Source organism: Scyliorhinus torazame, chromosome 1 (genome assembly GCF_047496885.1).
Source record: "Scyliorhinus torazame isolate Kashiwa2021f chromosome 1, sScyTor2.1, whole genome shotgun sequence".
Classification (NCBI taxonomy): Eukaryota; Metazoa; Chordata; class Chondrichthyes; order Carcharhiniformes; family Scyliorhinidae; genus Scyliorhinus; species Scyliorhinus torazame.
In genome coordinates this window covers 244,059,099-244,085,663 of record NC_092707.1, presented here as the reverse complement: position 1 = coordinate 244,085,663, position 26,565 = coordinate 244,059,099, and the positions used below count along the sequence as shown (strand labels likewise).

Genomic DNA, 26,565 nt, shown 5'->3' with positions numbered 1-26,565 from the left:
AGACAAGCAGCTGTCAGAATTGTAGTGGGCTAGATTCTCCACCCCGCCACGCCACATTTCCGTTTCCGGCGGGATGCTCTGTTATGCCGGCCATAAATGGGGTTTCCCATTCTGGTACAGCCCCACGCCAGGCTGCCAGCAAATGCGCCCAGAACACATGGCGTCAGTGTACGAGGAGCGTGACCTGCTCTCTGCTGCCACTCCAGGCAGGAAGACTCCAGCGATTTAAAAAAAAATCTGCCCTGGGTCAACATGCTGACGTCAGGAGGAGGCAGTCTGCCTCGCTGGGCCCTGGGCCTGCGCACTGCTGAGGGGGCACTCATGCGCGGAAAGAGGGTTAACCTGTTGATGTGTACATGGACCTGAAAAAACATTTAATAAAGTGCCACATTACAAGCTTGTTAGCAAAATTAAAGCCCATGGAACTTAAGGAACACTGGCAGCATGGTTACAAAGGTGGCTGAACAACAGGAAATAGGTCAGTGGTGAATGCTTGTTTTTCAAGAGTGGAGAAAGGTTTATAGTGGGGTTCATCAGGGGTCAGACCAGGACAACTACTTTTCTTGATCAATGTTAACATCAGACTTGGGGTTCCAGGGCACAGTATCAACATTTGCAGACGGCACAAAGGTTGGAAGTATAATGAATTGCGAGGCTAGTGATAGGTTTCAAGAGGACATAGGCAGACTGGGGAATGGGCAGACATGTGGCAGTTGAGATTTAACGCAGAGGGGTGTGAAGTGATACATTATAGTGGGAAGAACAGGCAGAGGCAATATAAAATCAAGGATACAATTCTAAAGGAATTGGGCACACTGGCGCCCAATTCAACCCTTGATATTCGTCAGCGGAAAGATCACACAGGGCAGCGCACAAGCAGTTACACTGTTTTATTTGTCATACGGACAACTTTAGAAAAAAACAAAAGAAAATAAAGAATGTCATGAAAACACGTTCTGTTGACAACCCAATTATGTCACTGGCTAAGGTTTTCTTCACAGCTGGACAAAGATTGTGGAAAGACCTAAAATTCACTTGCTCCTTTTCTCTCGTTTGTTCATTTTTCCCTTAAGGAGGAAAAAATAATAATCATTGCACAATTCAAAGTACATGGCCCACACAGTACATTTGCTTCCCTTTTCTTGTAAACTGAGCATTCAGGTCATTTTGTTTAATAGACAAGGTGAACATCTGGACTTCAGCTCGCTGACACAGTCAGGGCTCGTCTGTTGGAATGTGTCGTAAAATGAGAAGAAAAATCAAAAAGCTTTTTTTAAAATTTGGCATCTGCAACTTCTCAAAATTTTGACTAGCTCACTCACGGTTCATAATTAACTACAGTACAATACTGAGCGCACGGTTTAGGAATGGCATAAGAACTATTATATCTGTAAGGCATCTGGCAAGGTCGAATAGTGTTCACTGCAATTGCAGGTTCTTCAGACGGATGTCCCCTCTTTCAAACCATCCTCTGTTACCGCCCCGTCCTCTTCCTATAAAAGAAGAGCCCAGTAAACACACAAGCAAAAGCTAAGTCAACTACAGCAATTACAAAACTGGTTCACATCTTTGAAAGTTAATGCAATTTTCATTTTTAAATTGATATGATAACATGAGTTACACATGAACATGTGGAATATTTGGCTAATGGAAAAGTTCTTGAAAGTGTGGATGAGCAGAGGGATCTAGGTGTCCATGTACATAGATCCCTGAAAGTTGCCACCCAGGTTGATAGGGTGGTGAAGAAGGCCTATGGAGTGTTGGCCTTTATTGGTAGAGGGATTGAGTTCCGGAGTCAGGAGGTCATGTTGCAGCTGTACAGAACTCTGGTACGGCCGCATTTGGAGTATTGCGTACAGTTCTGGTCACCGCATTATAGGAAGGACGTGGAGGCTTTGGAGGAGATTTACCAGGATGTTGCCTGGTATGGAGGGAAAATCTTATGAGGAAAGGCTGATGGACTTGAGGTTGTTTTCGTTAGAGAGAAGGTTAAGAGGAGACTTAATAGAGGCATACAAAATGATCAGAGGGTTAGATAGGGTGGACAGTGAGAGCCTTCTCCCGCGGATGGAAATGGCTAGCACGAGGGGACATAGCCTTAAACTGAGGGGTAATAGATATAGGACAGAGGTCAGAGGTAGGTTCTTTACGCAAAGAGTAGTGAGGCCGTGGAATGCCCTACCTGCTACAGTAGTGAACTCGCCAACATTGAGGGCATTTAAAAGTTTATTGGATAAACATATGGATGATAATGGTATAGTGTAGGTTAGATGGCTTTTGTTTCGGTGCAACATCGTGGGCCGAAGGGCCTGTACTGCGCTGTATTGTTCTATGTTCTATGTTCTATGAGTGTGAATAAGAAGGCAGAGAGTACATGTATACAGAGATACACATATACATATATATATATAATGCACACAGGTATATGTGTATCCACTGATGTTAAACAGCCATTTAGCACACAAGTACTGGCGAAATGCTATCAAATTCTATCCTGGTGGATCCTATTGGAGTACAACACCAAGAGCACCAGCACTGCATCTTACTAGAGTGCAGATCGATGACTAACAGACCACCTTACTAGATTAAAATCTCACAGACCCCAACAGTATAACATACTAGTGTCCAGCTCCAGGGATGATGGTACAGTTTCATTGCACATCATTTACCACTGAAAGGCGAGGCCTACTCAGTATCCCATTTGTCTGCCATGTAACGATGTGCCCAAAAGACCCAACGCAACACAAAACAACTCTCATGCCCCTAGATTATTTATTTCTACGTGTGATATTGTGGATGGCGCACCTCAAGAAAGATCCAAATCAAACAAAAGCATTTTATGCCTGTAGGATAGTCCTTCACAGCTATATAACCTTAAAATTGGAGCTAGGCTGGACAGCACAGTAGAGCAGTGGTTAGCAGTGTTGCCTTACTGCGCCGAGGACCTGTGTTCGGTCCGGCCCTGGGTCACTGTGAAAATGGGAGTTTGCTCATTCTCCCTGTGAAAAGATGTGCATGGTGGGTGGATTGGCCACGCTAAATTGCCCTTTAATTGGGAAAAAGAATTGGGTACTCTAAAAAAAATTTTTTTAATTCTTTTTTAATTGGAGCTAGGCTATTTAAGAGTGATGCCAAGAAGCACCTTGTTCTCACATGGGCAGTGGAGATCTGTCAGTCTCCTTCCCCAGAGAGCTGCTGAGGATGGTTAATTGAACATTTCAAACCGAATATTAATAGACTCAGCCCAAAATAATAAATGTTAGAGAATCAGGGTGGTGAGGTGGAGTGAAGATACAGGTTGGGCAAGGGGCAGGATTATCCGGTCCCAGGGTGGCACAGTGGTTAGCACTGCTGCCTCACACCACTGAGGACCCGGATTCGATCCTGACCCCGGGTCACTATCCATGTGCAGTTTGCACATTCTCCCCATGTTTGCATGGGTCTCTCCCAAAGATGTGCAGGGTAGGTGAACTTGGCACTCTAATTTGGAAAAAAAAAATAATTGGGTACTCTAAATTTATTTTTTTAAAAAGCATTCCCCAGTCGGATGTTTCTCAGTGGCACATCGTTTACTGCCGGTGGAATTCCCTCCTTTCGCCGCTTCTCAATGGGATTTCCCATTGAAGGCACCACATGCCGTGCGGAAACCCACGGGTGCGCTGCCAACGGGAAAGGAGAATCCCAATGGCCGGAGAATTCCGGCTCTGATTTGACTGAATGGTGGAATTGGCTTGAGGGGCTGAATGGCCTCTTGTTTCTAACTACCATCATTGGTCAAGGAACAAAAGGCATCATCATGCCTGTGGTGGGATAAAGTGAACTTATAGATAGTGCAGAGTCAGCTCGGAGTGTCCATGAGCCAACAGATCATAATTAAAATTGTAGCTTTTCGGTCTTAAAACCAAAGTCGGTATCAATGATTTGTTTTAAAAAATGTTGAGGGTTGCACTTCCGGTGACGGCGGGCGGGAGGCGGCCGCACAATGGAGGGCTCCCGTTCGGCAACGGCATTTTCGGGGCTTTAAGCCCGGTCCCAGGGTCCATGGAGGTGGCAGAAGCAGGGAGAAGGCACGGAGGAGGCACAGTGAAGACACAGGAGGAAAAAAAGAACAAAAAAAAATGTTGAGGGTGAGCAAGAAAACGGCCGAAAAAAAAACAGCTGAAGGTCCGTCGGGGAGTGGAAAGGTCACCGCGGGGTCACCAAGGAAAATGGAGGCTGGAGCACCAGGGAAGGCCGCACTGCTTACGGCTGAAGAAATAACCAAGGTGATGGCTGCGGAATTTGAAAAGCAGTTGGCGCAGATTGTGAAATGCATGGAGACGGTGAGGAAGGAGATGAGGGAGGTTTTGAGTGTGCTGGTGGAGGAGGTGGTTTCCCCGGTGAGGACGGAGGTGGCGAGCGCAGTGGCGGAGGTGCGAGAGCAAGGGGAGGCGCTGAAGGAAGTGGAGGAGACGTTATTGCAGCGCGGTGATCAACTTGCCTCGATGGGGAAAGGGATGCGGAAGGTGATGGATACTAACAAGGATCTGCAAGGAAAAATGGAAGACCTGGAAAACAGATCCAGGCGACAGAATTTGAGGATTGTGGGGCTGCCCGAAGGAGTTGAAGGACCGAAGCCGACTGAGTATTTTGCCGCGATGTTGGCAAAACTATTGGGGGAGGGGGAGGGTCCCTCCCGATATGAACTGGATCGGGCTCATCGGTCGTGGAGGCCTGTACCAAAGGCGAGTGAGCCGCCAAGGGCAGTGACTCTGTGCTTCCGTAGGTACAGGGTGAAGGAGAAGGTCCTGAGCTGGCCAAGCAGAAGCGGGTGGTGCAGTCGGCTGGAGCTGGTATACGTGTATACCAGGACTTTACGGTGGAGCTGGCAAGGAGGCGGGCTGCCTTCAACCGGGTGAAGAGGGCACTGTACTTTAGCAAGGTGCGGTGCGGCATTGTATATCCAGCGAAGCTGAGGGTGACTTACAAGCTCAGGGACTTTTATTTTGGAACGGCGGAAGCAGCAGAGGAGTTTGCGAAAGCAGAAGGACTGTGGCAGAACTGACAAATTGAGGAATGGCCATGTGCTGATGTAACCTCATGACTGTATTTTCTTCTTTTTTGTATCACTGCGTGCGGTGTAGAGGCTAAAGGAGCCAATGTTGCATATATTTGGACAAGGGAAGGGACGGGACTTTCACTCGAAATGAGGGTTCTTTGGGGTGTAGGTGGGTATGCGGGGTTTGTGTGCTAAAAGGGGATCTTTGGGCTTTCCTAGGGCCGGGCAAGGGGGAAAGGGACCCCGGGCGGGGGCCTCCACGCTGGCCGGTTTCAGCCGGCCAGTGAACGGGAGGTGGGGGAGGGGCTGCGGCCATCGGAGCCTGGCAGAACAGGGTCCGAGTGGTCTAGCCGGGGTGGAAGGTTGGGGGGAAGGAACCGAGGTTGGGAGGAGGAGATTTACAAGAGGCAGTGGACGGGAGGAGCTAGAGACCTGGGCGGGGGTTGCTGTGTAAGATTAAGGGTGACTACGGGTAATCCCTGATTCCTTTTTGTCATTTGTTTATGTAAACATGCGGGTTGAGGTTTGGGGGTTGGTTGTTATTATGGTGACTGACCTATCTTGCTGATTATTGTTTATTGTTGATGGATGTAAATGTGGGAGAAAAATGTGAAAAAGGAGAATAAAAAAAAATTTTTTTTTTTTTTTAAATGTTGAGGGTTTAGTTCAGTGGTTGTGAAAACACAATCTCGGGGTTATTCGTGGTTGCCACCTTTTCATTTCTGAAAGAGAAAATGCGTGCTTGAAAGAGAGAGAGAGAGAGAGAATGAATATGCAGGTTTACATTAAAGAGATGTGTTAACTGGAATGGATCAGAGTTAGATAAAGGTGGGAGGAGACTGGTGTGGAGCACAAACACCACCATGGACCTGGATAAAATGGGCTGTTTCAGTATTGTGAGTACTATTTAAGATACGTCAAACAGAAGAGAATACACACACAAGAAAGAGAGGCAGAGGGGGAGATACATGTTTTTAAATAAATTCAAAGTTTGCAGGAGGCATGGCCTATCGAAAGGATCTAGATGAATGGGAGGTGGAGCACGCAAGAAAGAGAGGGAGAGAGGTATACACATATGGAGGGGGAACAAACCTTCTCACAAAACATCATCAGTAACTAAAGTGCCAGGGACCCGGGTTCGATTCCGGCTTGGGTCACTGTCTGTGTGGAGTCTGCATGTTCTCCCTGTGTCTGTGTGGGTTTCCTCCGGGTGTTCCGATTTCCTCCCACAAGTCTCGAAAGACGTGCTTGTTAGGTGAATTGGACATTCTGAAATCTTCCTCTGTGTACCCGAACAGGTGCCGGAATGTGGCGACGAGGGGCTTTTCACAGTAACTTCTTGGCAGTTTTAACGTAAGTCTACTTGTGACACTAATAAAGATTATATTTTTAAAAATTGCAGATGACTGTTTGTTATCAACTTTTTGTTATTGTACCTTCTCCTTTCGCTGTGCTTGTAGCTTCTCAACAGTTTCCTTTTCCTTGTTAAGTTGTTCCTGGGTAGCCTTTAGCATCTGCTGTAGCTTTGCAGCTGCTTGGCCCAAGTCCTTGGTCATCTTCTTTTCCTTGTTAAGTCTTTCCTGTAAGTAAAAACATGACAATGATGACAGTGTTATGTTACGATCCCTATAAAGACCATTAACTTTTAAGAATACATTTGAACTTCCAGTTAATAACTGAAAGAATTACATGTCAATATGTTAGATCGTAAAACTTTTACTGTCACAAATGACTAAAAGAAAATAGACTGAACGCTATTTTCCTTTTGCAGGCAACTTATACTTTATAGAAAGTGACGTTCCCCTTTTATATTTATCGTCCAATACACCCTCCATGATATTACAGTCCATTTAGTGAACTGTCCTCAGTCACATCCAGCTTCCAATAGGTTTCCATATCTCAGTTTCATAGAATTTACAGTGCAGAAGGTTTCACCGAGTAATAACTTCAAGTGACCTTTCCTCAGTTTTCGGAGAGTTCCTTTAATCCACCACCAGCAATAAAGCCACTTCTCCTGGAATCTTTAGAAGGCTGCAGGCTGAGTCTCATTAACTTGAGACTGTCTCCCTCTCATGTTTGACTGTGGTAGCTTACAAAACCAAGCAGCTTTTCCCTTAGCTGACCACACAGAAGCTGCTGTCTGTCTGTGATATTTGTTGATCTGTAGGGAAGCCAGTAATAAGGGGCGTCATTCTCCGACCTCCCGCCGGGTCGGAGAATGGCCGTTGGCCGCCGTGAATCCCGCCCCCGCCGAAGTCTCCGCTCCCGGAGATTGGGCGCGGGCGGGAATCGGGCCGCGCCGGTTGGCGGGACCCCCCGCTGGATTCTCCGGCCCGGATGGGCCGAAGTCCCGCCCAGGAATTGCCTGTCCCGCCGACGTAAATCAAAACAGGGGCGAAATTCTCCCCCAACGGCGGGATGTCCGCCGACTGGCGCCAAAGCCGGCGCCAATCAGACGGGCATCGCGCCGGCCCAAAGGTGCGGAAGGCTCCGCATCTTTGGCAGCCTAGCCCCAACATTGAGGGGCTAGGCCGACGCCGGAGGGATTTCCGCCCCGCCAGCTGGCGGAAATGGCGTTTGTTTCCCCGCCAGCTGGCGCGGAAATGCGGCGCATGCGCGGGAGCGTCAGCGGCCGCTGTCAGTTTCCCAGATAATGCGCGGGAGCGTCAGCGGCCGCTGTCAGTTTCCCGCGCATGCGCAGTGGTGAGAGTCTCTTCCGCCTCCGCCATGGTGGAGGCCGTAGCGGAGGCGGAAGGGAAAGAGTGCCCCCACGGCACAGGCCCGCCCGCGGATCGGTGGGCCCCGATCGCGGGCCAGGCCACCGTGGGGGCACCCCCCGGGGTCAGATCGCCCCGCGCCCCCCCACCCCCCCCCCCAGGACCCCGGAGCCCGCCCACGCCGCCTGGTCCCGCCGGTAAATACCAGGTTTGATTTACGTTGGCGGGACAGGCAATTCCTGGGCGGGACTTCGGCCCATCTGGGCCGGAGAATCCAGCGGGGGGTCCCGCCAACCGGCGCGGCACGATTCCCGCCCCCGCCCAACCTCCGGGAGCGGAGACTTCGGCGGGGGCGAGGGCAGGATTCACGGCGGCCAACGGCCATTCTCCGACCCGGCGGGGGGTCGGAGAATGACGCCCCTGGTATTTACCGGCGGCACCAGGCGGCATGGGCGGGCTTCGGGGTCCTGGGGGGGGGGGGGGGGCGCGGGGCGATCTGACCCCGGGGGGTGCCCCCACGGTGGCCTGGCCCGCGATCGGGGCCCACCGATCCGCGGGCGGGCCTGTGTCGTGGGGGCACTCTTTCCCTTCCGCCTCCGCTACGGCCTCCACCATGGCGGAGGCGGAAGAGACTCTCCCCACTGCGCATGCGCGGGAAACTGACAGCGGCCGCTGACGCTCCCGCACATGCGCTGGGAAACTGACAGCGGCCGCTGACGCTCCCGCGCATGCGCCGCATTTCCGCGCCAGCTGGCGGGGAAACAAACGCCATTTCCGCCAGCTGGCGGGGCGGAAATCCCTCCGGCGTCGGCCTAGCCCCTCAATGTTGGGGCTAGGCCGCCAAAGATGCGGAGCCTTCCGCACCTTTGGGCCGGCGCGATGCCCGTCTGATTGGCGCCGGCTTTGGCGCCAGTCGGCGGACATCCCGCCGTTGGGGGAGAATTTCGCCCCTGATCTCCAGAATGAATTCCTTGGCCCTTTCCCCATGGTGATGTGGAACACATTAACGTTGTATCTAGGTAAAAATGCTAATCAGCTATTCTTGACCTCAACTCCCTTTCAGCTTAACAGTAGATGGGCAACATACAGCTCATCTGTTTACACCTTTGTACTTTCAGCACCTTTCTGGGTCTTGGGGGAATCAGAGTCAAAGTATTGTAAACTCAGAGGCTGCTGCCATCGGGCTAGATTCTCCGCTGGCAGCAGTGCACTCACGCCCGCGGATTTCATTTCCAAATGGCGTGGGGATGCCCACAATGCAAAACCTCATTGGCCAGCTGCCAGGATGGAGAATCCTGCTGCCGGCAGGAGCGTGCCGCACCTGAAAACGGGTGCGCAGGATGGAGAATCTTGCCCTCTGTCTCCAAACGTGAATATCTTGCACCTGCTTCTCAATAAACAATCTTCTTTTGATTGCGAACAATCAAACCAGTCAGGCTTACTGTCCAGGCTGTAGCACAGGTTACATAATCCCCCTGCCCCCTCATCCCCGCACCCCTCATTCAGCTAAATTTAAAACTACAGTCCCAAAATATAATAATCTTATAAACCTCATAGTTGAAGCAGTTATCAAAAACAATCGGGGTGGGGTACTTCCTCCCGCCGCACCAGGGGCGGGAAACTCCCCTAACCGGCGGGGCAGGCTGTACTGGCGCCGAAGAGTGGCTTGAACCACTCCGGCGTCAGGCCGCCCAGAAGGTGCGGAATCCTCTGCACCTTCAGGGCTAGGCCGGTGCCAGCGGGGTTGGCACCGCGCCAGCCAACGCCGAAGGGACTCCGCCAGCCGGCGCGAGTTGGCGCATGCGCGGGAGCACCAGCGGCATCATCCCAGCGCATGCGCAGGGGGATTCTTCTCCGCGCCGGTCATGGCGGATCGTTACACTGGCCGGCGCGGAGGGAAAGAGTGCCCCCATGGGAACATGCCTGCCCACGGATCGGTGGGCCCCGATCGTGGGCCAGGCCACTATGGGGGCACCCCCCGGGACCAGATCCCCCCGCGCGCCCCTGAGGACTCCGCAGGCTGCCCGCAGAACCAGGTCCCGCCGGTAGGACCTGGTGTCATTTACGCTGGCGGGACCGGCCGGCCACTCGGCCCATCGCGGGCCAGAGAATCGCCGGGGGGGGCCACTGCCAATGGCCCCCGACCGGCATGGCGCGATTCCCGCCCCCGCCGATTCCCCCCCGGCAGGGGGTTGGAGAATCCCGCCCCAGATTTCCGGTTCAGCACGCCGTCGGGATTCTCCGTTTCGACGGCTGGTCAATGGGATTCATCATTGTGGGGCATCCCCACCCCATCGGGAAACACCCGGGCTGCTGCAAAATGTATGCCAGTAATGTAGTCCGACAGGTAAGCTAGTCACTAGTTTCCATTTGTCAGCCCCATGAAAAGACAAGACGGTCACAATTTACTGGTCGCATCCCGCTGGAATCAGACGTAGTCTGTAGATCCCGCGAGAGGCCTCTTCCGGAGTCCCAATGGTCGTTACGCCATAAGATCTCACAAGACGTCGTGATCGGGCTCCTGTCCACAATAGGCAGAATCCAGACTTGCATAGTTAAGTGAGATCTAACCAGCGCCAGGATCTACTGGTCTCACTGAGGAGTACCCAGCTTGGCACCGTTTAACACTGGTCCCCACAAACAGTGAAGAGGCAGAACGGCACTTGGGTGGGGGGTGGGGGGTTCCCAGCCGATTGGAGGCCCTGGGTGGTTGGCCTCTGAGCAGGGTGGCATCCTGGTATTGCTGATGCCACCTGGGCACCTTGGCGCTTATAGCCTGCCACCATGGCAGTGCCACCCAGGTGCCACCCTGACATTGCCAGGGTGCCCAGCTGGCACTGTCAGAGCGTGCCACGGTGCCCAGGTGGAATTTTTCCTGTACCATTAATCAGGCCCAGGGGTGCCCTGCCTGTATGAGATGGGGTGTGGGGTCTCAAGGACCTCCCAACAGGTGCATTGGGGTGTTGGGAGGGGGGTCCGGGGTCAAGGGATCGGGGTACCAAGCTGGAAGCGGAACTCCTCAGTGCATGAAATGCAATAGAGTGCAGCTTCGGCAGGGCGTTTCCCGCTGAGGACCAGAAAAATAACAGTGTGCCGTTCGAGACCGGCGTTTTACGGGACTCGTAGATGACGCCCGTCATCTTTGTCCATTAACTAACCTGAGGATTTAATGATAAATGTCACGGCCTTTCTGACTTAAACCGTAAAAATGACCTTCCTCTGACATCAGCTGATACCGTCCACTGGTCACTACACTTAAAACTAGTTATTGTCAAAGTTGCTATTGTTACGACACTCTGGCCTAGTGCACAGTCAATTCCAGCCCCATAGACCCCGCAGTCCCAACATAAGTGAATTAACTAATAATTTGTGCACTTTCCTGAAATCTTTCACCCTTGACTGCTTCAATGACTTACAGGCACCAGATTTGTAAGTAAAACATTAAAAAACTGTTTATTTATAAAAGTAGAGATAAACATATATTGGAAATAATAGAACAATGGTATACTAATCTAACTATTCCCCAAACTCCGTCCCGGCCTCCAGCCAGGCAAACACAAGGCAAAGACATGGTGGGCGGGAAGGAAAGGTTAAAAAATAAGTGTTAAAAGGGCTGAGATGAATCTTTGCTGCTGAGGTAGTAGGCTTTGTATTCGGCGATCTTGTATTCGATTGGTTGGGATCTTCTAATGTTTGTCTCCAACTAGAAACTCTCAGGCTGTAAGGCTTCCTCTGGGAAGTTACCTTCACTTCCACTGATCTGGGTTTTCACGAGAAGATTCTCCTCCAGCCGTGCAATTCAAACTGGCGTCAGCCTCACTGAGTCAAACTGCAGTTCTCACCGTGAGAATTTACAAAAGAGATTTCAGTTCACTCTGCCTCTGGAACGCTTGTCTGCTCATTCTGCAGATCGAGATTAACTTTAGTGAAGAGAAAGTTAGAGGCAGTGGGCGGGATTCTCCCAACGGGAGTCTAAGTGCCGACGCCAGAGTAAAAACCGGAGTGTTTTACTCCAGCGTCGGCGCCCGTTCCCAGACCCCTATTCTCCCCCCTCCGTGGGGCTAGCAGGGGCGTCGTGCGATTTATGGGGCCGGGGCCTCAGTGTGGCATCAGAGACCCGGCGACGCGAAAAGACGCGGGGCCTTGGGTCCCGCGCATGCGCAGTTGGGCCGGCGCCAACTAACGCATGTGCGGTGGTCATCCTCCCCCAGGCCGACCTGCACAAACATGGCAGATGGATCCAGGCTCGCCGGCGGAAGAAAGGAGGCCCGCCGACAGAGAGGCCGGCCCGCCAATCGGTTGGTCCCGATCGCGTACCAGGCCACTCCAGAGGCCCCCCCCCCCCCCCCCGGGAACAGGCCGCCCTCCCCCCCACAGGCCGCCCCTCAAGCCTTTGCGACGAGTACCCGCCAGCAGTAACCAGGTGTGGATGGCGGCGGCGGGAGAGATATTTAACAGGCTCCTGACTCAGCTACTTCTCATAATCTTCTGAAAAGTTCTACCAATCCCAGTTAAAAACAGAAAATGTCCCGGAATTCAAGGAGAGGTTTGGCTGCTAGCCAAGTCCATCAAAATAACATCACGAGTTATGCTTCACAGCACACTGCATCAAGAGGTGTGCCTGAGCCAGTTCAAATAGCAGCTTGCAGCGGTTTGGGGGTTTCAGTTCAAAATCAAATGCCTGTAGTTTTAAAACAGCCAGCAGGACAGGCATTAAAAGGAAACCAGGATCAGAAAAGGATTTAAAAGAGGTTCCCATGTACATCAGGCGTACACCAGGATAGATTTCTTCATTCTAGATAAAACACTGTTAGCAGGGGTTGAGGACACTGAGTACTCAGCAATTGTGGTCTCAGAACATGTACCACACTGGATAGACCTACGGGCAGACACGGGAATGTTCCAGTGCCCACAGTGGAGACTAGACACCGGGCTGGTAGCGGATGAGGAGATCTGTGAGCGAGTAAGAGAGGCCATTCGGGGGTACATAAAGATCAATGTCACGGGAACGACTGCAGCTGGAGTGGTCGGGGAGGCACTGAAAGCGGTCATTAGAGGGGAATGTATTTCGATTCGAGCCCACAGGGATAAAACTGAGGGGTCGGAGCTGGACAGGTTGATAGGAGAAATCTTACAGGTGGACAGAAGATATTCGGAGTCTCCAAATGCGGAGCTCCTGAAGGAGCGTCAGAGACATCAAATGGAGTTTGGGCCCCTTTTCACAGGTGAGGCGGAGGGTCAGCTGAGGAGGGTAAAATGGGCAATATATGAACATGGGGAGAAGGCTAGTAGGATGCTGGCACATCAGCTGAGGAAACAGGAGGCAGCGAGAGAAATAGGGAAGATAAAGGATTTGAGGGGGAAGACGGTGACAGACCCGGGGGCGGTGAATGAAGTGTTCCGGGAATTTTATAGCGAGCTATACGAGTTGGAACCCCCGGATGGGGAGGAGGGCATGAATCAATTCCTGGGGAGGCTAGCGTTCCCGAAGGTAAATGAGGACCTGGTGGAAGCCCTGGGGGGCCCGATTGGGCTTGGGGAGGTGATAAGAGGGACTGGGGGCGATGCAATCGGGTAAAGCCCCGGGACCTGATGGGTTCCTAGTGAAATTTTATAAGAAGTTCTCTGGGTTACTGGGGCCGCTCCTGGTAAAGGCTTTCAACGAGTCCAAGGAGCTGGGAGTACTCCCCACAACGTTATCACAGGCATCAATCTCTCTCATCCTGAAGCGTGACAAGGATCCGGAGAGATGTGGATCGTACAGGCCAATCTCCCTCTTGAATGTAGATGCCAAATTATTGGCAAAGGTCCTGGCCACTCGAATTGTGTCCCGGACATAATTTGGGAGGATCAGACGGGATTTGGAAAGGGCAGGCACCTGACATCCAACATTAGACGGCTTCTTAATGTAATTATGATGCCAGCTGGAGGGGCACGAGGCTGAGGTGGTAGTTGCCATGGATGCGGAGAAGGCGTTTGACCGAGTGGAGTGGAAGTATCTATGGGATATTTTACGCAGGTTTGGGTTGGGCAGGGATTTGTGGAGTGGGTCCGGCTACTGTACCAGGCCCGGTGGCAAATGTAAGAACTAACCGAGTTTGGTCAGAATACTTTAGTCTTTGTCGGGGGACAAGGCAGGGATGCCCGCTCTCCCCATTACTGTTTGCCATGGCCATAGAACCCTTAGCAATGGCCCTGAGAGCAGCGACTACCTGGAGGGGTATAGTGAGAGGGGGGGGGTGGAGCACAGGGTCTCTCTCTATGCGGACGATTTGTTGCTTTATATCACGGACCCGATGGGGGGGATAACCGAAATCATGGAGGTATGAGGAAAATTTGGGCGATTTTCAGGCTATAAGTTAAATATGGGAAAAAGCGAGATGTTCGTGATCCAGGCACGGGAGCAGGAAAGGAGCCTGAAGGAGCTGTCTTTTAAAGTGGCTGGGAAGTGTTTTAGGTATCTGGGGATTCAAGTGGCAAAGGATTGGGGGCAGCTTCACAAGTTAAATTTGGGCAAAGCAGTGGATCAAATGAGAAGGGATTTTAGTAGGTGGGACATGCTCCCACTGACGCTGGCGGGGAGGGTTCAGACGGTGAAGATGACTGTCCTTCCGAGGCTGCTTTTCTTTTTTCAGTTTCTCCCGATTTTTGTCCCAAAGGCTTTATTCAGAAGTATGAATGTGGCGATATCGAGGTTTATATGGGCGGGTAAAACGCCGAGAGTAAAGAGGACACTCCTGGAACGGGCCCGCGGAGAAGGGGGATTGGCTCTCCCGAGCTTTATTAACTATTACTGGACTGCCAACATATCGATGGTCAGGAAATGGGTAGTGAGGGAGGGGTCGGTCTGGGAGTGGATGGAGGCAGCATCCTGCAAAGGTACGAGTCTGGAGCCTTTACTGACGGCGCCCCTGCCATTCTCGCCGACTCGGTACTCCACACGTCCTGTGGTGGTAGCAGCCCCGAGGGTGTGGGGGCAATGGAGGCAGCATATGAGACTGGAGGGGGGGTCAGTGTGGTCACCGATCTGTGACAATCACCGCTTTGTCCCGGGGGGGGGGGCTGGATAGGGGCTTTAAGGAATGGCAGCGGGCAGGGATTGAGAAGTTTGGGGATCTATTCATACAGGAGGGCTTCCCGACCTTGGAGACATTAGAGGAGGAGTTTGATTTGCCGGGTGGGAATGGGTTTCGGTATCTTCAAGTGCGGGACTCTGTACGGAGGCAGCTTTCCTCGCCTCCCCCTGAGGGGACTACAGGATAAAGTGCTGTCAAAAACAGGGGTTGGAGGTGGGAAGGTTTCGGACATATACAGGGAATTGTTAGAGTGGGAAGGGCCCCTATCAGAGAGATGAAGAGAAAGTGGGAAGAGGAGCTAGGAGGGGAGCTGGAAACTGAACTGTGGGAAAAAGCCTTGAAAAGGGCAAATGGATCCTCGTCCTGTGCTAGACTTAGCTTGATTCAGTCCAAGGTAGTCCACAGGGCCCACATGATGGTAGCTCGGGTGAGTAGGTTCTTCGAGGAGGTGGAGGACAGATGTGGACGGTGTGGGGGTAGCCCGGCCAACCATGTTCATATGTTTTGGGCATGTCCGAAACTGAAGGAATTCTGGCAGGGATTTGCAGATGTTATGTCGGAAGTCCTGGAAGGTAGGGTAACTCCAAGTCCAGAATTAGCAATATTTGGGGTGTCAGAAGATCCGGGGGCAAAGGGGGGAGGGAAGCCGATATCCTGGCCTTCTCCTCCCTGGTGGCCCGGAGATGGATCTTGCTGAGATGGAGGGACTCGGAGTCCCCAAAATCAGTAGTGTGGGTCAGCGATATAGTAGAGTTTCTCAGTCTGGAGAAAATCAAGTTCGCTCTAAGAGGATCAAAGAGGGATTCGCCCGGAGTTGGCGGCCATTCATCGATTTCTTCAACAAAAACTGAACGTCAGCAGTAAGGGGGGAAAAGGGAAAAAGGGGGGGGGAGAAAAATTGGAGGCATGGTAATATTAAATAAGGACAGGGAATTTAGTAAACGGGTAATTGGGGATAGGAGAAGTGGGGTATGTGGTCTATTGTTTGATGTTATTTTAGGGGGTATTTTGTGCGTCGACCCGCGCGGTTGTTTCAGAAATGTCAATATGTTAAACTGTGAAAATTACAAATGGTTCAATAAAATATTTTTTAAAATTTTTTAAAAATTGGTCCAATTAATGAGGCCCTACAGGATTCACACTGTGAATGAAGGCTCGCCAACTGATTCGCCGGGACCGTGCTCACCAGCCCCCCACTAAGAAGGTCGAGCAGCACTTAAACAGCACTTGCACAGCTGACCCCACTCAGCTTGCAGCCATGCCGCTGAGACGTCCGGTCCCAAGGCCAGGAGGGATTTCCTGTTCCCTCGAGGGTCCCAGAGGGTGAGGTCCCCAGAGGGCAGCCAGTGCCACCTGGAACGAAGTGGCAGTGGCCGACAGCTCTTTCCGCCCCCACGCGAGTATCCACCCCCCGAACCGCCATGTGCCCCCCAACCGTCCCTTCACCCCTCTCCCTCCTCTCCCTTCAACTCCCCCAAGCCTTTCTTCATCACAACCCCTCCCCATCACTGTGAACCACGCGTGTGAATAAATATGCCCTCTCTGTGTCTCCGCAGGAGAAGCTCTCCCACAATCGCCAGGAGAGGACCCAGATTGGTGAAGGCATGTCGGACATAAGAATCTTCACGACCTTTGAGGAACGGACCTTAGAGAGGATTAGGGTGGCCAAGGACAGAGTGGTCACAAAGCGAAAATTGACGCACGTCACAGAGCCCCACCTGGTGGATCCTCATTACCATACAGACTGACCCATCCCTCCCACTGGCCACATGTCCACTCTCCCGCAGATCCTCCAGACGATTGCGCTGGCCCAAATGGTGGCCCCATCCCCTCCCTCCGATGTGACGACCTCGGAGAAGAGTTCCGAGGAGGATCATCCCCGCCCTCCACCAGCGCAATACACACACCTCTGTGGGCAACATTAGTGGTCAGGCTTCTGGGGCACAATCTGGTGAGCACCTCACAGTTGCTGATGCACATCAGGTGGAGGCAGAAATGCCCAGACGAGACAGCAGTCGGACGTCTGCTGGATCCCAGGACCCGCTGGGTCCCAGCCTGATGCTGAGCGTCTGGAACAGGCTACTGATAGAGATGCTAGGCAGCGGCCGGGACATTCAGAGGGAGATGTCAGGGTCACTCAAGCAGGTCTACAGCTGATTGGAGTCCCAAAGGCTAGGGGTGCAGGAGTTTGGACCGGCAATGCGGGCACCGAGGCCAACACTGCTAGGGTAGCGACCGCAGTGGAGAGCCTGGTGCACGATGTCAGCACCATTAGTAGAGGGGTCCAAGGCGTGGCGCAGTCAGTGAAGGCCATAGCTGAGGGCTTTGGCAGAATGTCCGATTCCCTGGGGGACATGATCCAGTACCAGGCTGACCTTGATGAGGTTCTGCGGGACATGTCCCGCTCTCAGGTGGAAATGGCTGAGGTGCTGCGGAGCTTGCTCCAGTCGCAGGTGGTCATTGCTGAGGCACTGCAGGGCATGGCCCAGTCACTGAGGAGCATCGCCACGGGCGTCGACACCATGGTACAGACCATGGGGAATCGACAAGGCTGCCAGAGCCAGATGATGCAGGGGCAGCCAGGTCTCGAAACAGCTGCCTCTCCGTCCCAAGGTGAACCATAGGGCCCAAGGGGCACCGACCGGAGTAGGGGGTGCTGGGTGCCAACCTGGATCCATCTCATGGGGTGGGGATGGTGACCACCAACTCCCCCGAGTTCCACCCGCTGATGAGGCCGCGACTCGCAGTCAGCACATGGGGCAGGGCTGCGTGGTGCCGCCGTCAAGTGCGTTGGGGCTCTCCGGCCTCAGAGCCCCCTGAGGACACCTGCCAAGGGCATCGAAGACCACAGGATGTGGTAAGCAGTTGGCTGACTCCACCTCTGATGTGCATCCTGGGGACGCCGAGATGTAGCGGTAGAGCCAGGAAGGCTAAGCAAGTCGAGGATCACGGAGGGTGCTGGGGGAGGGGCATAGGTAGGGGTTGAGGGGCGGGTGAGTTGGGTGGAGGGGAGTGTGGGACTACACCATCGGGGGAGTGGGACATTGTTGGACATCTGTGAAACATTAAAAACCCTTCACCACAACCGGTATGACGCCTCTGTCACTTCCTTCCGAAATACCGGCTGACCTCGGAACCCTTGGCCCTTCTTTCAAGGCATTACCCCCACCCCACCGGGCACACCACATGCAGGTGATGGGTGTGAGCGAGCACTCGGCAGATAGGCAAAGGTCAGACTATCGCATAGTCTGGCATTGAGGAGCACTGGTGCTCAGCTCTCTGCTGTTATTATGCCCCTCCCACCCCTCGACAGTGACCCGTTGATGCCGGCACAGTCTCAGCACCCTGGAGTGATGTTACACAGACCCTGGGAGAGTGGGAAATGGGGAAAGGGAGGGTTGGGAAAGGTAGTGATGACAGACCAGGCCACGTCCTATGTGAAGCGGGCGAGTATGACGGCCTCCCTGACCTTCAGGGCTTGCCCGAACCTTGCCTCTGCCGTCTGTCCTGCAGCCTCCGGCTGGTTCTCCGGTTCCTCCCCTAGATCGTTATCCAGCCCCTGCTGGTCCGGCGCCTCCTCATCACCCTCATTCCCATCCTCCTCCTCCTCCGAGTTGGTCACATGTTCCTCATCCATCACCTCCAGCACGTCGCCCCGCTGCTGTGCCAGGCTGTGGAGGACATTGCAGATCACCACAAGGCGGGCGGCTTTCCAGGGGGTGTACTGCAGGGCACCACCGGAACGGTCGAGGCATCGGAAGCACATTTTAAGCGGTTCAATGCATCACTCAATGGCAGCGTACACACACTGATCTGCATGTTGTGGGCACGAGCTGGATGTTCGGGGGATGGAACCCTGTTGATGTAGGGCACTCCCAGCTGGTCTGGTGCGTGCAAGGCAACGTATCTACAGTCTATCAGCTCCTGGACCTGGGGCATCCTGGCAATGGCGGAGAATCCTGCTGCCCGGGCATCTTTCTGGGCTTAGCCCATGTCAAAGTTGATGTAGTTTTCCATCCGGGAAAACAGGGTATCCATGACCTGTCGGTGGCACCGTCAGGGTGGCAGGCTGGCATGTCTGTGCTCAGGTGCCATAAGAAGTGCAAGGGTTCCACCCTGCCTGGTCCCCAACCACATGAGGGTCCCCAATGACCTGGGAGACCCCCCTCCCACCCCGGTACTGTTAAGCTTTGCCCATGTTTGTGTGGACCAGTACTAAATGGTGCTCTAGCGAGGTCTCCCAGGCGCGACCGGGAGTCTTGGGCACTGGGGGAATCCGCTGTCCAGGTGAACGAGGCGGGTGACTCGGGATAGTCCCGGTGCCCGGCGGAGCCTGATTTGGGGCTCGTACGCGATGCACCCACTGGGCCCAGATCTGCGCCGGGTGCAATGGGGTTGCTGAATTATGCCAGGGAGTCTGAAGGTCTACTGATTTTGAGTTTCAGGTTACTCAAACAATTAGCAGATGCAAATTCCACAAATAGTTGTAAATAGTCCGCGTGTGCCAATCAAGGGGCAGGCCTCATCCACGTTTAGTCAAGCATGAATTTTTCAAAAGGTTTGAAGCAGAAATTTCCAAACATCCCTTGAGACTTGGCGGCCATCTTAGCCACCATCTTAGTGTCCATTTAAAAAATAATAAAAGACAGTTCCAGAAGCTTCTATACAAGCACAGTCCAGGTTTGAAGTTATGAATGTGACATGCCTTCCCTGGGCATGTCACACTGAACAAAGATACTGGAGGACTACAGGAATTCCTGCACCTGTTCTCTTGGCAGGAGCCAATAGTATCAGGATAGCAGAGGGAAAAATGGCAACAGAGCAAGCCCTGAACATGACACTTTAGTTTTAACCTCTGGGTCATTTTTAAGTGGGTGCTTCATGTCGCTCTGCAACTTCTGCGGTTGGTATGACCAGGTGACTTCACCCCACCGTAACTGTGTATGATGCTTCACATTTGTAGGGTGGTACAGCACAGAGGAAAGCCATTTTTCCCATCGTGCCAATGCTGACTCACTGGTAGAGCTACACAATTAATTCTGCCTCACTTGATCCTCCCCATAGTCCAATAAATGTTTCACATCTAGTATTTATTCAATTCTATTTTGAAATCCACTATAAAATCTGCTTTCACCACTCTTGCAGGCAGTGCATTCTGGATCACAACAAATCACTGCAAACAAAATGTTTTCTCGGGTCACTTTTGTCTTTTTGCCAATCAGCTTAACCGACGTCTTCTGATGACTTACCCGCCTGCAGCTGGAAGCAGCTTTCCTTATTTATTCTGTCAAGACCATTGATGATTTTGAGCACCTCCATCCAATCGTCTTTTGACTTGCTGTTTTAAAAGAACAACCCTAGCTTCTCCAGTCTCTCTGTGTAACTAAAGTCCCTCAGCCCAAGCAAATGAGCCATTCCAATCTTTTGACTTCACATCCTTCCTCAAGGGTGACAATAAAAGACTCAATTTAATTGGGTCTCTGTTCAATCTCAGCCCCTCAGCTCACACAGAGAGATGAACAGACAAAATTCAAATTGCGAACTGCAATGGCTAGAATTTATTTTTTCATTTATCCTTTCACCAGAACGCGAGTGTTGCTGGCTAGGCCAGCATTTGTTGCTCATCCCTCATTGCCGTTGGGAAGGTGGTGGTAAACTGCCTTCTGGAACCGCTGCAGTCCACAGGTGTAGGTACACCCACAGTGCTATTTGGAAAGGAGGATTCATTGTCCTGTGTTAGGGCCTTCAGGAAAGGAGGGGTGAAATGATATGAAAATGCATGAAGTAGGCAAAATAAAAAGAAAGCAACATCATGATGACCTGAAACTTTAAGAGGGGTTAAACAACCTTAAAGTCATGAGGTGTCCTACCTTTGAATAGCATAAGTCAGGTAATATATTCAGCATATACAATAGGTGGCACCGGTAACTCTTTTTTTGCAGGGATAGTAAAATACATTGAAGAGTACACATGTAGAGTAGAAACTACACGATGCATCAAGACTACCTTTAGTTGAACAATGTCGTCTCCATCAAAGGTGATACTGTCCCCAGCTGCTCTCAACTTGTCCAGCTCTTCCTGCAAACTGAATGCTGATGTCTGGGCCTAAGATAGAGAATTGTACAGGCTCAGTTAGAAATCACTGATATAAGATATGCAGCACACAAGTGAACGCATCAGATAATTTTTTTGAAGCACATTACATAACACATGGTATGGAAATCATCTGTCCCACATCGGGGGATAGTACAGTTCAGCACCAGAGATTTACAGAGGCTACTAATCAAGTGGCTGCTGGATGGCATTCAGTTTCTTGGTGGAGCTACACACATCCAGGCAAGTGGGGAGACTTGTGCCTTTTAGGTGGGGAAAGTGTTTGGGGAGTCAGGAAGTGAGTTACTCGTTGCGTGTTTCCCAACCTCTAACCTGCTCTTGCAGCCACAGTATTTATATGGTTGGTCCAGACTCCAGTTAAACATCTGGTCAATGGTAAACCCCAGGATGTTGATGGTGGGGGACCCCAGCAGGGTAATGGATATCGAACATCAGGGGTGATGGTTTCGCCCTTGTTGTCATTTTGTGGCACTTGTGTGTTATTTGCCACTAATCAGCCCAAAGCTGAATGTTGTCCAGGTCTTTCTGCATTTGTACATGGACTGCTTCAGTATCACAGCAGTATCAAACGGCAGATTAGGTGGCGTTACAGGGATAGGACAGGGGAGTGGACCTGGGTGGTTGTTCTTTCAGAGGATTGGTGCAGATTCAATGGGCCAAATGGCCTCCTTCTACACTGTAGGGATTCTATGGCACTGACCACTATACAATGATTAGCAAACACTTCTAACCTCATGATGGATGGAGAGTCATTGAAGCAGCTGAAGATGGTTGGGCCTAGGACACCACCCTGAGGAACTCCTGCAGAAATATCCTTGGGCTGACATGATTGGCTTCCAACAACCACAACCATCTTCCTTTGAACCACATATGACTCGAGCCAGTGGAAAGTTTTCCAACTCCTCCGATTCCCATTGACTCAAATTTTGCTAGATCTCCTTGATGCAGCACTTAGTCAAATGCCACCTTGATATGAAAGACAGTAACTCTCACCTCACCTCACCTCTTGAATTCAGCTGTTTTGTTCTGTTTGAATCAAGAGGTCTAGAGCCATGGCCCTGGAGGAACCCCAAAACTGAGCAACAGTGAGCTGGTTATTGCGGATTAAGTGCTGTTTGACAAGTTGTTGACGACAGCTTCCATTACTTCATTGATGATCGAGAGTAAACTAATTGTAATTGTCCAGATTGGATGTGTCCAGCTTTTTGTGGACAGGAGATATCAGAGAAATGTACTATTTTGAGTAGGTGCTGCACTGGAACAGCTTAGCTAGGAGCATGGCTAATTCTGAAGCACAGCGAGGATGTTGTCAGGGACCATTGCTTTTGCTGTATCCAGTGCATTCAAACCTTACTTGATAACACTTTGAATAGATCAAATTGGCATCTGTGATGTTGGAACCCTTAGGAGAAGGTTGAGATGGGTTACCTTCTCAGCACTTTTCGCTGAAGACAGCTGCCAATGCTTCAATGTGCTGGGCACCCCTATCATTGAGGTTGGGGTTATTTCTTTTTAAAATTTAAAGTGCCCAATTCTTTTTTTCCAATTAAGGGGCAATTTAGTGTGGCCAATCCATCTACCCTGCACATCTTTGGGTTGTGGGGGCGAAACCCACACAGACACGAGGAGAATGTGCAAACTCCACACGAACAGCGACCCAGAGCTGGGATCGAGCCCGGGTCCTCGGCTCCGTGAAGCAGCAGTGCTAAACACTGCGCCACCGTGCCGCACCCAGGTTGGAGTTATTTGTGGAGCCTCCCCCTCCTGTTAGTTGCTAAATTGTTCACCCCTATTCAGGACTGGACTAGATCTGTTCTGAATCTATCCCATTTAGCACAGTGGTAGTGCTACACACCGCCCTCAGTGTGAAGATGGAACTTTGTCGCCACATGTCTGTGCAGTGGTCACTCCTACCAATACGGTCATCTGCGACAGGTGAGGCTGAGGTCAGGTTATTCCCTCATGCTAGTTCTCTTACATTTTGTCACAGGCCCTGTCTGGCTGATATGTCCTTCAGGACCTAGTCAGCTCAGTCAGCAGTCGTGTTAGCGAACCATTCTTGGTGATGGACATTGAGAACTATGTAAAGGGGTTAGCAGTGGTTAGCACTGCTGCCTTATGGCGCCGAGGACATAGGTTCGAGCTTGGACCACGGTCACTGCCCATGTGGAATTTGCACATTCTCCCCACGTCTGCCTGGGTCTCAACCCAACAACCCAAAAAGGTGTGCAGGATAGGTGGATTGGCCATGCTAAATTGCCCCTTAATTGGAAAAAAAGAACTGGGTACTCTAAAATTTTTTTTTAAAGCACTGTGTAAATGCATGCTATTGTTGATTTCTTCCGATGCCAACATGCACAAACTAAACTCATGATTAATTGAGTAGGATGTCCATATCCTGACGCACAACCATTGTACTGCTCCAGGTGAGGACCTGACTGATTCTTGAGAAATAGAGTGTCGTTTCTTCAAGAAGATATGAGCACTACAGTATCTGCCCACAATCTGAGGGGTGAATATTAAGCTTGATTCCAGCTTCAATGATCGCCAGATCTAATCAAGTCTAGTCAAGATAAAGCCATGATGACCCTTCATCAGGAGGAGGAAACAAGGGAGTCAAAGGTCCCTAAAATCTTTTGCTGACCAGGCAGAAGAGTGTTGTAGAAAGTCACAGTGCAGGCATACCTCTCGTAAACTCCCCCCCCCCTCCCAAACACCCACATAGCTCGGCTGCCCCCACCCCCATTGCCCCCACCCCATTCGCCGCATCCCCTCTCCAGCAGAGATGTCTCAACCAGGTAGGCCGACAACAGGAAATAATTTACCAGGGGAGAAATAAACTAATAAAATATTGTCAGAGTTTTGTTTTTTTTAAAAACTCATCACCTTTTCAAATTCTTCAGCCAGCTTCTGTCTCTGTGTCAGCTCATTGATCACAGTTTCTTCCAACTGGGTTTTAAGCTGCACCAAAAAATACAGAAGAGTGGAATTATTTACCACAGAAGTCAGAGGTGCAGAATCATAGGCAGTCAACTCAGAGATTGAAAATTGGAGGTGGAATAAATGATTGAGGTTTAGGCAATGAAAATGGTTATTTTCAGTAGGGGAGATGTTGCGCAAACAAACATTAGACACATGGACGCAAATTAAAACTTTGGCTGTGCATGGAGGGCTACCACAGAGTATGGACATACACAATACAGCAGTGTTAAAGAAGCGTACGGTGTTAGTGATGAACTTTAAAGACCCCATGTGCTCTTTGCAACCATGCATGAGTGCCTCACTACCCAAACCTTGGCAGGCTCCTGCTCAACTTGATCAGTCAGTGACTCAATCAACTCTCCATCACGCATATGGGTCTCCATTTCACACAGGTGCTGCCTCACCTAGAATAGGGAAATTAAAACGCACTTATAATGTACAAAAGTACACCCCTTGAATAAAGAACACCCCTCCTTCCTGCCCATAACAAAATACAGCACAAAATAAGTTGAGTGTATTTTCCCAATCAAATACAAGCAAAGGCTTAAGGAGAAACAAGGGCTGTTCTTAAGTAAGCCCAACCAACCCTGACAGATCAATCCCAGCCTCTGACTATATCCCTTCGCTCTCCAGAAACACACCTTTACAAAGGGAAGAAGTTGAGGGCTACACATGCCAAACAGGCATCATTAATGAACCTCGGCAATCAGGACCTGACAAATTTAGAATAGGGTATCAGATGGACCTTGGGCCTTGGGAATAAAATGGGGCTACTGAGGGCAACGCCTACCAACAATGCCATCCCTCCCCCTCAAATCCTGGTTACACAGTTTTTAAGTGGAAAACGGGCAGTTTGAATTGAATTTCTCCTCCACAGTCTCTTGAACTCATTTATATTACTTTACTGAATGACTATCACCAGGATTTAGGGATATCATCTGATAATTTAATGAGTGTCAGACCTGGTTGCATAGGTTGCACCCGAGTCTGAAGGTTGTGGGATTAAGGCTCGAACACATGTAATCTAGGTGAAAGTTACCAATGCCAAAGGGAGTGCTGCACTGTCAGAGGTTCCATCGTTCAGACGAAACATTAAATCGAGGCCACATATGCCCTTGTAGATAGGTTAAAGATCTATGGTACTGGGTCTAAGAGTAGGAAGTTCTTCTATTCCTCGACCAACAACACGAAGAACAGATTATCTGCCAAGGTCACAGCTTTGTTTGGAGGACCTTGCTGTGTGTAACTTGGCTACTCCCTGTCCCTACAGCACAACAGTGACTAAATACTTCATTGGCGACAAGGTCCTTTGGAATGTCTCGAGATCATGAACAAAGTTTGGTAAATGTATGTCCTTTCTTTCTGATTCCACAATTCGATCGAGGGAATTTTATCTCGGGCACAATGTTTTCAGCCTTGCTCCAAGGTTGCTACCTGCTTTCTCCTTTAATTGGCATTGTTTTTAACATGTTCCCTGCATTTACAGAATTAATAGTTTGTCTCAATTAATTCTGTTAGTCCCCCTTGTAATCTAGAAACCCTTCAAAGCAAAATCAAAAAAGGGAATAAGACAAATATTTGTGTAGTGATTGGGTGCGGGATGAGGGCGATGGATGCTGACAGTGTCTGTTTTTGAAGTTCAATAAAGAGCTTCACTCACGAGTGGACAAAAGTGACTAAGGAGCAAAAACCTGACAGATGTTTTACTACATTCAAGGTACTATGCAAATGCAAGTTTTGTTTTTGTTGTTTGACAGCCTGGCATTTAAAATGGTACCTGGGTACGAGTTGCAGACAGGGCGGACAAAAGGGGTGCTCTCTGGTTTGTTTCAATTGATTTCAGCACCCCGGGGGAAGGGGAAAAGAAGAAAGAGTCTCTGTGGCTGAATTGCCTACTTAGACTCACTGGAAGAACTCTGCATTGGGCAATGTACTTTAAGGTTGCCAACATTCTGAACTACAACCCCTGCAAGAATTGTGGGCAGCACGGTAGCATAGCGGTTAGCGCAATTGCTTCACAGCTCCAGGGTCCCAGGTTCGATTCCCGGCTGGGTCACTGTCTGTGCGGAGTCTGCACGTTCTCCCCGTGTGTGCGTGGGTTTCCTCCGGGTGCTCCGGTTTCCTCCCACAGTCCAAAGATGTGCAGGTTAGGTGGATTGGCCATGTTAAATTGCCCTTAGTGTCCAAAATTGCCCTTAGTATTGGTTGAGTGGGGTTACTGGTTTACTGGGTTATGGGGATAGGGTGGTGTGGGCTTGGGTAGGGTGCTCTTTCCAAGAGCCGGTGCAGACTCGATGGGCCGAATGGCCTCCTTCTGCACTGTAAATTCTATGAATTTTTATGAAGAACTGATCCAATTCCAGAGAGAAAGGCAGAAGAGGGAATGATCTGTGAGATGGACAGAGTAACAAATCCGGAATCCCATTAGATAATCTTGGAGTTCCCTTAAATTTATACCCCTTCTTCATTTAATAATTGATCAGTTGCTTCTTAAAATATTAGTCATGTCCTTCTTAGATAAAAGTTGTGGTTTTACAACTGCATTCTCACTGTGACTACGGAGTTTGTCAACTTTTCTTGGTTGCTCTTTTTTTCTCCTTTCTGATTGGTGAGTAACAAAAGTAGAAACTAACCAATC

At 50.7% G+C, this 26,565-nt stretch overlaps 1 protein-coding gene across 3 annotated transcripts in view; it reads right to left on the bottom strand.

Annotated features, from left to right (window-relative positions):
• Positions 1-875: 875 nt before the first annotated feature.
• Positions 876-26,565, bottom strand: part of LOC140420007 (ribosome-binding protein 1-like) — a 195,039-nt gene continuing 169,349 nt past the window's right edge. For 2 of the 3 annotated variants that reach the window (XM_072504038.1, XM_072504042.1), the window contains 5 exons: positions 24,239-24,331; positions 23,832-23,906; positions 20,838-20,936; positions 6,475-6,618; positions 876-1,493 (listed from right to left, as the gene is read on the bottom strand). In XM_072504038.1, the coding sequence (XP_072360139.1) occupies positions 1,440-1,493; positions 6,475-6,618; positions 20,838-20,936; positions 23,832-23,906; positions 24,239-24,331 (465 nt within the window). In that variant the 3' untranslated portion in view covers positions 876-1,439. The remainder of the gene's footprint in view (positions 1,494-6,474; positions 6,619-20,837; positions 20,937-23,831; positions 23,907-24,238; positions 24,332-26,565) is intronic. The other variant, XM_072504044.1, reaches the window with a different exon arrangement.